Source organism: Rhizophagus irregularis, chromosome 18, assembly GCF_026210795.1.
Source record: "Rhizophagus irregularis chromosome 18, complete sequence".
Classification (NCBI taxonomy): domain Eukaryota; kingdom Fungi; phylum Glomeromycota; class Glomeromycetes; order Glomerales; family Glomeraceae; genus Rhizophagus; species Rhizophagus irregularis.
In genome coordinates this window covers 89884-102691 of record NC_089446.1, presented here as the reverse complement: position 1 = coordinate 102691, position 12808 = coordinate 89884, and the positions used below count along the sequence as shown (strand labels likewise).

Sequence of the window (12808 nt, the reverse complement as noted above, 5' to 3'; positions counted from 1 at the left end):
TTTTAAAATGCTTTTATTATCTTCCAATAAGTATAAAAATGCTAAAAAACTTTTTCAAAGTGCTTAAGCATTTGAGATTATGCATTAGTAAAAAAAAGAATTTGTAAAAATCATTATGATGAATTGAAAAATATGTCTATACAATATAATAAAAATGGTATTTATATTAATTATATAGACCTTACTAAAGAAACTTGTAAAAAACACAAAGGTCTATTAGGGGAGTGACACATATGACGTGATTATTATAGGGGAGGGGATTCACGAATATCTGACATATCACGTGATATTGATTATAGCCAATAGAATTAGCGTAATTTTAGCTGAAATTAAAATAATCATTTGCCAATAAAATTTTTTTCATGTGATTTCTTTGTTTTATTAATAGTGTAACGTATTGTATATATTGTTCTTTGTTTTACTGAACATAAAAAATACCGTATAACGGGAGCTACAGTACTGGATGATACAGATTTCAGAGGCTTTGACCTTATACCTCCACCATTCGTAGTAGTATTTGAAAACCCCAATTCTGGCTCACCCCCACCATATAATCTAAAATACTACCACTTTATATAATCTAGCTTACCACCATCATATAATATAATTACCACCATATAATCCACCTACCACTTTTACTATAATTTAACTACCACTTTATATAATCTAGCTTACCACCATCATATAATTTTAATTACCACCATATAATCCACCTACCACTTTTCATATAATCTAGCTTACCATCATATAGTTTTATTACCACCATACAATTCTATTACCACCACACAATCTGAAAAAATTAACCGAACAAGAAATAGGATTTCAAAGCCAACGGAGCCAAAAAAGGTAAGGAATATTAACCCATCCATAAACCAGCCATGGAGTCAATAGAGCGGAATAGCAAGGCAAGCAATTTCCCTTATACCAGAAAAATGTAATTGAATAAAAGGTAGGTACCAAGTAACTATACAGATAAATAGTACATAACATGGTATATACCGCAGAAAAGTTAGCAATAATCTTCGGCTGCACAGTCTCCGATCTTACGGCTATCAATAGGGAAATCCTAAAAAGCCACCAAACCCCGTACGCAGTATCAGTAATCCCCGAACTTGTGGGCCATATCCTGGAATACATTCCAAGTAGAAATTTCGGGACGCATCTTCTAGAAGTCAGCCCAATCTGGAGAGCTGAAGCTAAACTAGAAATGGCTCTTGGAAGCGGCAATGAGAAAGCCGAGGAGGCATATGACAGGGCAGTAGAAAAGAAGGAAAAAGCAAATGATGCTCTTGGTCGATCAGAGGAGGAGGGTAATAGAAATTGTGACCTCCGTGAACTTGAATGGGAGGCATATCAAAAGGCTTGTAAAGAGAGAACAAATGCCGCAGTAGAGCATATTATAGTAAAAGAAGCTATTCGCCGTTGTAACTTACAACTATAAGTTACTTAAGGATAGAGAATACATCGGGACGAGGATGTGTTCGGTGACTCAGATGACGATGACTCAGATGGTGAGGAATAGTTTAGGAAGACATCTAATCTGTCTCCCTCTTTTTTTCCTCATAGGGTAGGCGAACAATTAATTTTATTTTCAGAAAAAATGTAATTGAATAAAAGAGGAGTATAAAAAGTTTACAAGATGTCAACACATCAAGCAAGAAGTGCCCAACACAGACAAGTCATCCGATCAGTTCTAGCTGAACTCAAGCAGGTACCTGTCAAGTCCATCCCATATCCCCGCTCAAATGCAAAATTGCAGGAATATGAGGATGAGATCTGCCAAATCCGTGAAGCACAAGCGGCGGTAACCAATGAAGAGATAACCCGCATGATGCAAATTGACCCAGACCCACATTATGAGGTAGTCTTTGAACGTCGTGATCAGGTACGTATAGGAAAGGAGTTAACAGACTCAAACTTTACGGCTGATATTGCTATAGGAACACCTGGAGAGCATGACTATGCTTCATTTCTTACAGCACACAGTCAAACAATCCAGAATATTCTTCGGGATGAAAGAAATCGATTGGGATCAATAAAAGTAAGAATTGGAATATTTGCCACAATAAGACGTTTAGATTCTTACCTTGAGGATTATTCAGAGATGGTAACTTTAGTGAAGATGATGGAGTAGAGTATATCTACAGATATAACATACCATTTAAAACTCGCAATATGCCAATCCTACCATCAACAGATATTAATGGTACATTTAACTTTGCATTAGCAAGAATCATGCAGAAAGTAGAAGACTATGTAAATTACGGATCAGGTTGGGAATTCTATCGTGTAGAAAAAATATTTATAGAAATCTCGCAATTCCAACCACCCACAGGAGCAGGACATATACCACTCCCAAAAGATCTTGCCACGAAAAAGGGAGTAGTAAATCCAGCTAATGATGATGACAAATGCTTCCAGTGGGCAATCCTAGCAGCATTACATCCAGTAGAAAAGAACGCAGAAAGAATTTCCAAGTATAAGGAGTATGTAAATGAGTTAAACTTTGAAGGTATCGAATTTCCAGTACAAGCTGATGAGGTAATTCTAAGAAGATTTGAGCGACAGAACTCAACTATTGCCCTCTGCATCTGTGAATGGCGTGACCACCGCCTATGTCCAATATATGTTACCGATAGGGATGATGCAGAGAGCCGTAAAATAATAGATTTAGTACTTATCAGTAACGGGGAAAAGCAGCACTATTGCTGGATTAAGAATATGAGCCGTTTAGTAAATAAACGTACAAAAGATGGACATGCAACATTTGTCTGCCGATGGTGTATCTCCCACTTCACGCATCAACAAGAAATTCATGACAAACATGTAGCAATATGTCGAGGATTAAAGAAAACCCCACAAGCAGACCGAATGCCATCAGTAAAGAAAGGAAATGATATATATGAATTCAAAAACTGGAAACGCCGCATGCAAGTCCCATATTACTTTGTTGCAGACTTTGAAGCCCTAGTAATGGACATACCACCCACAGATGAAGACAAAGATAAGAAAACCAAGAAAGTACAAGAGCAAATCCCCTGCTCATACTCGTATATTAAGGTAAGATATGATGGTGTAAGTGAATCACAGAAGATATTTACAGGAGAAAATGCAGCACAAAAATTTGTAATCGAAATGCTAAATGAGGCTGAAGCAATCCGTAATGAATTCAGAAACCCAATGGAAATGATGCCGTTAACAACCCAAGAGCAAGCAAGTTATGATAATGCAATAAACTGCTGGATATGTCATAACCCCTTAGATGGAAATAAAGTAAGAGACCACTGCCATATTACAGGAAGGTATCGAGGTGCAGCACATAGAGGATGTAATCTTGACTTATCCATAAAACCTCGTGAAATGCATATCCCAGTAATCTTTCACAATTTATCAGGATATGATGGACATATAATTATGCAAGGAATTGGTGCAATGGAATGTGAGGATGATATTGATCCTATCCCTTATAACATGGAAAAGTATATGGCATTCAAGTTAGGTTCCCTCCGATTTATAGACAGCTTACAATTCATGAAATCAAGTCTCGACAAATTAGCATCCAACCTAGGCGCAGAAAAATGTAGAGCACAAGAATGTAGTAATCCACAACACTTATGGCGAATTGATGCAGGTAGATGCTTTGCACATCCCGAAAACTTTAAAATAACACGAAGTCAAATACCACCTGAATTACTCGAGATTTATCTTAAGAAAGGTGTCTACCCGTATGAATACATGGATGACTGGAAAAAGTTCGAGAAAACTAGTTTACCACCTAAAGGAGCATTCTATAGCAAACTTAATGAAACCCACATTAGTGATAAAGAATACGAATATGCACAGTATGTATGGGAAAAAGCAGGATGTAAAACAATGCAAGATTATCATGACATTTATCTCAAAACTGACGTCCTTCTACTAGCCGATATATTTCAGAATTTCCGAGAAATGGCCTTGAAAAAATATGGGTTAGATCCTCTCTGGTATTATTCAACACCAGGCTTTGCATGGGATGCACTATTCTTCATGACAGGGCGAAGATTGGATCTTATAACTGACCAGGATATGTACATGATGGTAGAACGAAGGATTACGTGGTGGAATCTCTATGGTAAGTAAACGATATGCTCGTGCAAATAACCCAGATATGGGAGAAGGTAAATGGACCGCAGAAAAGCCCAAGTCATCTATCCTATACTTAGATGCAAATAACCTATATGGATGGGCCATGTTGCAATACTTACCTACAGGTAACTTTCACTGGGTAAAGGAGGAGAACGAGTTATCTAACATTCAAAGGCAAATAGAAAATAACGAAATACCAGACGATTCTTCTGAGGGATATATTCTCAAAGTCAAACTGGAGTACCCCCAAGCCCTTCATTCACAACATACAGATTACCCCCTTGCACCAGAACGAATGAAGGTTAAGAAGGAATGGTTTAGTAAAAAGCAGCAGGAAATAATAGCACGCTCAGGACAACGATACACACCCACGGATAAGCTCATTCCCAACCTATTCGATAAGGATGAATATGTAGTTCATTACAGAAATCTCCAGTATTATGTTAGCCAAGGCTTAGTAATCAAGAAGGTCTATGAAGCTATAAAATTCAAGCAGGCTCCATGGATGAAACCATACATAGAATTTAACACCGCCGAACGTGCTAAGACTAAAAACGATTTTGAGAAGGACTTCTATAAACTCATGAATAATAGTGTATTTGGTAAAACTATGGAAAATCTCAGGAAACGTGTACGTGTCTCAGTAGTACAACCCCAAACCCATCCCAAGAAATATAAAAAGCTTACCTCAGATCCTGCATTTAAAGGTCGTAAAATATTCTCAGAAAATCTTGTTGCAATCCACCGACGAAAAGTGGAGGTAATGCTTAACCGTCCAACATATGTGGGTATGAGTGTACTTGACCTCTCAAAGCTCTGTATGTATCAATTCTACTATGATACTCTTAAGGTACGTTATGGTGAAAAAATCCAGTTATGTTATACAGACACAGACTCACTCCTCGTACAAATCCAAACTGAGGATATTAATGCAGACCTTATAGATATGGCAGACCAATTCGACTTTAGTGATTATCCTAAGGATCACCCTGTACGAGAAGCATTAGGTGACAAGGCTGACATAAACATGAAAATCCCAGGAAAATTTAAGGATGAATGTAATGGAGCAGTTATAGCAGAATTTATTGGCCTTCGTCCCAAAATATATTCCATTCTTAAGGTAGGAGATGAAACTACTAATCCAAAACATGGTATCCGTAAGGCTAAGGGTGTTCCCTCAAAGGTAGTTAAAAAAGAATTCCACCACGAGCGGTATAATAAGGCACTCTTCGATCCTAAACATAATGATACAGTTACCTTTAGAGCAATCCGATCTGACAGACATGCCATAAATGTTATAGAAATGTCGAAGGTTGGGTTATCTCCTATGGATGATAAAAAATGGATTGCACAAGATAATATCACAATGTATGCACATGGTGACTATAGGATACCACAACTTGAAAATTAATATAATATATGAGTAGGAGGCAGCATAGTATCAGATGGCACAACTAATAATTCTTCTCGAGTAAATATTTTTTTAGGTCCATCAGATAACCTATATATAACCGGCTGCCCATCAACAACTGTGGAAGATTCAATTGTATAAACTTTAGTAGACCATATTGGATCAGTTGCACGTCTCCTACCTCGGTAATCTGAGCTATCAAGTAAGTATCTCACAAGAGAATCTGCCGGTAAACGTATTTCTTCTGCACCTACAGGTCTATCATTCCGAATCTTTGAAGGTAGTGCATACACTTGATCTTTCTGGATTGCCTCAACTGGAGACATACCCAGCAATCGAGTATTAGAATTGTTTAACTCATTCACGATATCAGGAAGGTTCTTAACCCAGGCAGTATTCACACCTTCTGTAAGGAGTTCTTTTGCATCCTGTATTTTAAATAGCCTTTCTGCTAAAGTTCGATTATACCGTTCAACAATAGCCTGACTCTTATGAGTAGTACCCACCCGAATACGTACACCTTTTTCATCCATTAATCGGATAACTTCATCCTTAAATTCTGATCCCCCATTTACTTGTAAAACTCTTGGCCAAATAAGCGGGCAGTCTGCTTTACTATAAATCTTTTTAAATGCCTTAGCAACACGTGCAGAGCTGCGATCTTCTAGAGGTACTGAAGCTTTATATCGGCTGGCAACATCTACAATATTCAAACAGTATTTATACAGCTTTCTATCTACAGTATCATAGGGCATATATAAGATATCCGCTTGATGATACATATTTGGTCGTGTGATCTTATTAAAAGAAACCTGTGGAACATACTTGGGTACAGGTGAGTGTATTTGCCATATAGCCTGTTTATGCAACCACTCTGTAATATCAGATATGTTAAAATCATGGCCCTCAGCTTGCACTTTAGCCCAAAGTTTTTCAGGAGTACGATAATATCCACATGGATGGTAATAGATTTGTTGAAGGATATAATTTTGTTCGATTTGTTTATTAAAATTGGGGTCTATAAAAATCTGTGGAACTGGCAATGGAAGATACATCGTTAAAGACACAGATTACAAAGCTTGCACATACATTGCAATCACAAGAGCAATATATAAAATACCTGTATGGTGTAATCGAGGGTCATGAATCTGAGATAGAAGAACTTAGGCAAAAAAATGCTGAGTTGCGTGCAAAGCTTAAGAAAGCATTAGAAACGGCATCACTAAAGGAGGAAGGGCTTCAAGCATTAGAACGTCAGCTGATTGAAGTTGATACTCTAAATATTCAACTTAAAGATCGAATAAAAGAACTTGCTAATAGACAACGGAAAAACATGGCAGCAATTCCTCCCCTGACCCTATTACAGAAATCTTAAATAATCGGACAACTATAGCAAATAGTGTAGCTGGTATTCGTATTCACCTTGATCGTACAACTATAGCAGCACACCCTCATATAAATCATTTATTTAACACTGCAAATGATAGTCTTGATGCCATTATCCGATATGCTAATGAGTTGCGAAATATTATAGAAGATCAAGATAATATGGAGGATAGACTTGAAGGTTTGTTAGATGATGCACATAACCGTGAAGAATATCTTAGACAAGAACTTAATAATACACGTGCTACTATACTGAGAACAAGACGTACTTATGAGGATGCATATGCAAATGAAGTGCGTCATCGCCAACATTGGAAGCTTCTTACACAAAATACTTCAGATCCAATTGGCTAACATCCAGGCTCAATTTGCTAACAGTCAAATCCAACTAGCTAATGTCCAGAGAGAACGTGATGAGAGTAGAAGAAATGCTCATAGATTATTACAGCGCTATAATACTGAAACAGAGCGAAGTAGAAGGCGGGCTAATGGTATCATTCAGCAAGCTCGAGCATGGAGAGGGCAATTTTTAAACTGTCGCAATCATGGCCAAAATTTGCAAAATCAGGTCAATAATTTGAATCAACAGATTCTAGCATTACAAAATAACCCTCCGGTAATACAACAACCTATAATGGCAGGATATGCACCTAAAAAATTTAGAGGAGACATCTGGTGAAGATCCAGAACTTTGGCTTCAAGAATTCAGGCAATGGTGTGAGTCTGCTGGACTTGATCCTGCTGCTAATGCTAGGACTCGTGTTAGGATTCATGGGATCTTTGAAACTTTATTTGAAGATGATGCTAGAGATTGGTATGAAACACATATCAAAGGAAAAAATTGGGAATGTGTAAATCTTCTGGATAATACTGGTGTGGCCAATCTTGCTGCTTTTAATGCTTTGAATAATGGCGCTATACAGGCTGTAGCGGCAAATCAATTTCGTGGAGGGGCTAATGTATTACATGGACAAGCAGCTGCAGTTAATACTATTACTGGTGCTAATTTTATACCTGATCATACTGTATGGGATGAAGATTGGTTGATAGTCGAGGTCGTCCTACTGTATAGCTGTTAATAATCCTAATGCTAATAATGGAGGTACAATTGTGATCTGGAATACGTATTGGACGATTAATATATCGTTTTAAGCATTACTTCCCTACTATAACATCTGAAAAGTCAAGCTTGCATTTAATGCTATTGTTCAGGTAGTGATACTGTAAGCCGATTCTATTCTAAATTATGAAGAATGGTTAGACTTGCATATCCAACTCTTCCAGAGGTAAATCAGAATGAATTAGTACGGCAACAGTTCTTAAATGGTCTTTCCAGTGAAAATAAGTTGGATGCGCGACGTATTGGTTTAGAAAATTCAGTTGCATCTATTCTGAATAAATTGGAAGAAGTTGAGAAATACAGGACAGATATGCCACCTACTCCTATAGTTACATACCAGGGTCCAACTTTAGCGGATATTGAGAATCTTATAAATTCTAAAATTCCTATGACTACGGCTAGATCATCTGCAGTACCAGTACCATCTTCTAGTCCATTTTCAAGTCCTCAAAATGATACATCATTTCAGAGATTACTTGCTTTAAGCATATAAATTAGGTCTTCCAAGAGATATCGATATAAGTAAAGTAACCCTTAGTGATCTTGAAATATTTATTGATACAGAACTTAATAAAAATTTACCATCTGACCATATTTACCGTGGTAATCAGGTATTTGGTATAAGTTCAGGTACACGCAAACCAAAGAAATCAAAGAATGCTCAAGTTGTGGAAAATCTGGTCATACTAAGAGTTCCTGTCCAAAATCTAAGAAGGGAAAGAGGAAAACAAATTATGCACATGACTCCTCTGATTCCTCTAACTCTTCTGACGCCTCTGACTCCTCTGAATCCTCTGATAGTGATTCAGACTCTGGACATGCCTGCTATGGATTAAAAAAAAAGCCTACAGAAAGGAAACGTATAGATAAAAAGCCTACTGATAAGAAAAAATCACAACTTGAAAGGCAGCGTATTATCTTTGAGGTTTTTATACAACTCTTAAAGCTTCTGGTTCAATCCTTCGTTAATGCTGTACCAAAAGAGACTGTTATATCTGCTTACAATGCTCTGAATGCTGAATTCATTAATTATAAAGAACCAGTACTCAGTCAGCTTAAAGGAGAACCCTCAATAAAAACACGTGAAAAAGTTTGGGATAATGTTAAGGACCTTTTCACATCTATCCTTCATCCTATGATTTCGGTTGTAACTAATAGTATGGCTGCAAATTTAATCCGTAAAAATGATGATGTTATATGTAATAATGACTTATGGTCTTCTATAGCAGGTATTGGAATTGTTAACCGCAAGTCTGCTAGTGATGTAGTCACTATTAAGACCAAAGTAGTCGCACCTGAGAGTGAAAAATCTTTAGTTATTCCTACGACAATTTTCGATACTGGTTCTGATAGTTCTCTGATATCTAACAATATTGTAAAGCGCCTAAATCTTGACGTTGATAGAAGTAATGCTCCTGACCTTAGTGGTGTTGCGACAAAATCTGATACTATTGGGACAGTATATGGTCTTGGTATTCTTGTGTATGATGGGGAGAACTCTAAAAAAATTGAAGATGACTTCATGGTTGTTAAGAGTGATAAGGACTTTTTATTACTGGGTGTACCTTGGATTGATCGTGCTAATGTCATTCTAGATTTCCAAAATCGGCAACTGACCATCCCTCTATCATCACGTAAAAAAATTACCATTCCAATTTCTCTACATAAACGGAAAACTAACGTGACTTCCTTGCAGATGGATACTATCGACTTAAAAAAAATTCACACTCTCGAGGAAGATTAACCTGTCATCTATGTGGAGCAAGTTTTGACTTTCCCTCTAAGTTAAAGCGTCATCTTGCTAGGAAAAATCCATGTGTTTCCCAAACTTCTGCAGCGATGATGGGCAGTGGCGGGCAGTGACAGGGCAGTGCCCAAATTTTTTCAGCAGTGACGGGTAGTGCCCAAATTTTTTCGGCAGTGACGGGCAGTAACAGGGTAGTGCCCAAATTTTTTGGCAGTGATTAGCCTTTACAAATATTACATTTGCCATGTTACTCTGATTTCTAGGTCTTTACGGGTTTCTATGAGTTTTTCAATGGCATTTCTATTTTTAAAATATCGACTATATCTGATATCTAGCTTTTGAAGGTTTGGTAATATATGCAGGATTTCACTTAGCAAATCTCTAACGTCACCTTTTCCACCATAGTATTGATAATCTATTATGCTAAGTTCCTGGATATTGGGGCAAGCTTGTAGCATTTTTACAATACAGATAGGCCATAATAATACTCCATCCATATTAAGCTTTCTGATATATTTTCCACATACTGTCCCTGGTTTTGTGAGATGTTTGTACATTTGGAACTCCTTAATATTATAGAGGTTATAAAGGTCTGTTTCACCCCATAGGAGAGAGTTTGCTACTACAGCCCATTTTCGACACACTAATGCATAATTGCAAAGATAATGCCAACGGGAGTAAGTACCTTCATATGAAGTTTTGAATATCTTTTCTAAAAGTTCGAAAGGTAAGCTATTGTTTGTCATGGTATCTCATATGAGATATTGATGAAGAAGTTTTATTTAATTAGATTTTTTCTTAGGATAAAATAATTTGAACATTTCTTTTCTATCAATAGAAAAAACCAGACATGCTTACTTTTAGTGAACTTACTCCATCTCTTACTGTTACTGAATTTAAGATCAATGTTGAAGGGCTTGATTACACCGTGCTTGGTCATAAGCTTGAACCTACTAAGGATGTTATTGCCATTAATAGCAACTTTATTCATAAAGCTTTTGAGGGTTATGAACAGTACTTGTCTAAACCAAAAGGTGAGAGGCGATGCAGACGAAGTACACCTGACAATCCATTAAATAGACGGCGACGTACAGGGGATGGTAGCACTTTTAATGCATGCATTGAGTTTGTTATCATCTTAGCTGATACTGTACATACTATTCGTTATTTTCCTAAATCTGGTAGTATACAAGTTTTCGGGTCTTTTGATCCTGTTGCTATCTTCTTACGTTACCTTTCTGAATGTTCCCTACCTGAATTTTCTTCTGTAGAACTTGTGGGTGGAAATAAGGCTCTCCTACGCAATTATAAATTTGTGATTAATATTGGGGTGATAAGTTTATTAATCTTTCTACCTTAGCATATGCTTTAGAATCTATAGATGGTATTCGTGAGATTCTTCCCTTTCCGATAAAGTATATTAAGAATGATGCAGGTGATATTCATTCTAAAATTGCTATAATCTTTACTTCAAAGATTCGGGTACATATCTGGCCTAAATCTGGTAAGGTTAATATATTTGGCACTAAGACTGAATTGGATGCCGATATGGTTTATAAGTTCTTACAGAAGTTGTTTTCTAATCCGAATGATTTTGGGGATTTTATTTGTGATGCACCTATTCCAGATTGTGAGAGGTAAAAAAAATGGTTTCACTGAGAACTAAAAACCCTCTATTTGTAAAATCCAGCAATCGCATTCCTGACTTCTTGTTGGCATAAGACATTCGTCACATAGAGTTATAGCCAACTCATTTTTTAGCCTATCTAGCTGACTCTCGGTGGTCGGTGCAAGATTCTGATAGTATTCATTGAATTCATTCTGCTCTACTTCATCTATGTCCTTCATCTGTGTCTTCATCCATATCTTCATCTCCTTTAATATGGTAGATGCTGAATTCATTTCTATATTCATCATTAGGATTTGTGAATATTCTTTGTATATTGTAATCTATAATGTTGAATGTTGTAGGTTTCTTTTTTGATAATATTTCTACTAAGTCTAATAATGCATATGCTAATTCTTTATCCTCTGAGAAGTTCTTAATGATATCTGAAAATCTTTCATATATTGCCATCTCATCTGGTAGAATAGAATATCTTATTCGCGATAAAAGTGATGGATGTATCCATATATCATCACCTTCTAACATCTCATCAAATATTTCTACTAGCTCTTCTAATCCAGATACTAACATACTTTCTTTGCTAAATTCGGAATCTAAAGCTTTTAAATATGCTATATCTAAATACCACATTATTTCCTTTACCCATTCTTCTATGTTGAGTTCAAACTGACCTAGTACACGTCTTAGTGATGGTCTGTATTGTGACATCTTGTAAACCTTTTATATATGAATCTTTTATTCAATTACATTTTTTCTCGGTATAAGGGTAATTGCTTGCCTTGCTATTCCGCTCTATTGACTCCATGGCTGGTTTCCTGGATGGGTTAATATTTCCTTACCTTTTTTGGCTCCGTTGGCTTTAAAATCCTATTTCTTGTTCGGTTAATTTTTTCAGATTGTGTGGTGGTAATAGAATTGTATGGTGGTAATAAAACTATATGATGGTAACTAGATTATATGAAAAGTGGTAGGTGGATTATATGGTGGTAATTAAAATTATATGATGGTGGTAACTAGATTATATAAAGTGGTAGTTAAATTATAGTAAAAGTGGTAGGTGGATTATATGGTGGTAATTATATTATATGATGGTGGTAACTAGATTATATAAAGTGGTAGTATTTTAGATTATATGGTGGGGGTGAGCCAGAATTGGGGTTTTCATACTACTATTGTGTGAGTTTTTATTATTAGTAGATATGTATAAAACTTATATAATAATTGGGTATTTATCATGAGTAATACCTAGGTATTTATTAAATTATTTTAAATAATAAAATCGGTAGAAAATGGGAGTTCTTTTTTGTAGGGTACTGTGCATAGGGGTACTGTGGCCCGCAAAATACGGTATTGTTCTTTGTTTTAACTATGTTGCATAAGCTTTATATTCAA

The 12808-nt window shown here is 36.3% G+C and overlaps 2 protein-coding genes across 2 annotated transcripts; one reads left to right on the top strand and one right to left on the bottom strand.

Annotated features, from left to right (window-relative positions):
- Positions 1–1207: 1207 nt before the first annotated feature.
- Positions 1208–1441, top strand: OCT59_009676 (uncharacterized protein; the record flags this gene model as incomplete). The annotated part of the gene is made up of 1 exon (XM_066132522.1): positions 1208–1441. One exon carries the CDS (start codon positions 1208–1210, stop codon positions 1439–1441), a length of 234 nt encoding a protein of 77 aa, XP_066000161.1.
- Positions 1442–11620: 10179 nt separating this feature from the next.
- Positions 11621–12124, bottom strand: OCT59_009675 (uncharacterized protein; the record flags this gene model as incomplete). Its single annotated transcript, XM_066132521.1, has 1 exon — positions 11621–12124. The coding sequence occupies one exon, from the start codon at positions 12122–12124 to the stop codon at positions 11621–11623; it is 504 nt and encodes a 167-aa protein (XP_066000160.1).
- Positions 12125–12808: the final 684 nt, after the last annotated feature.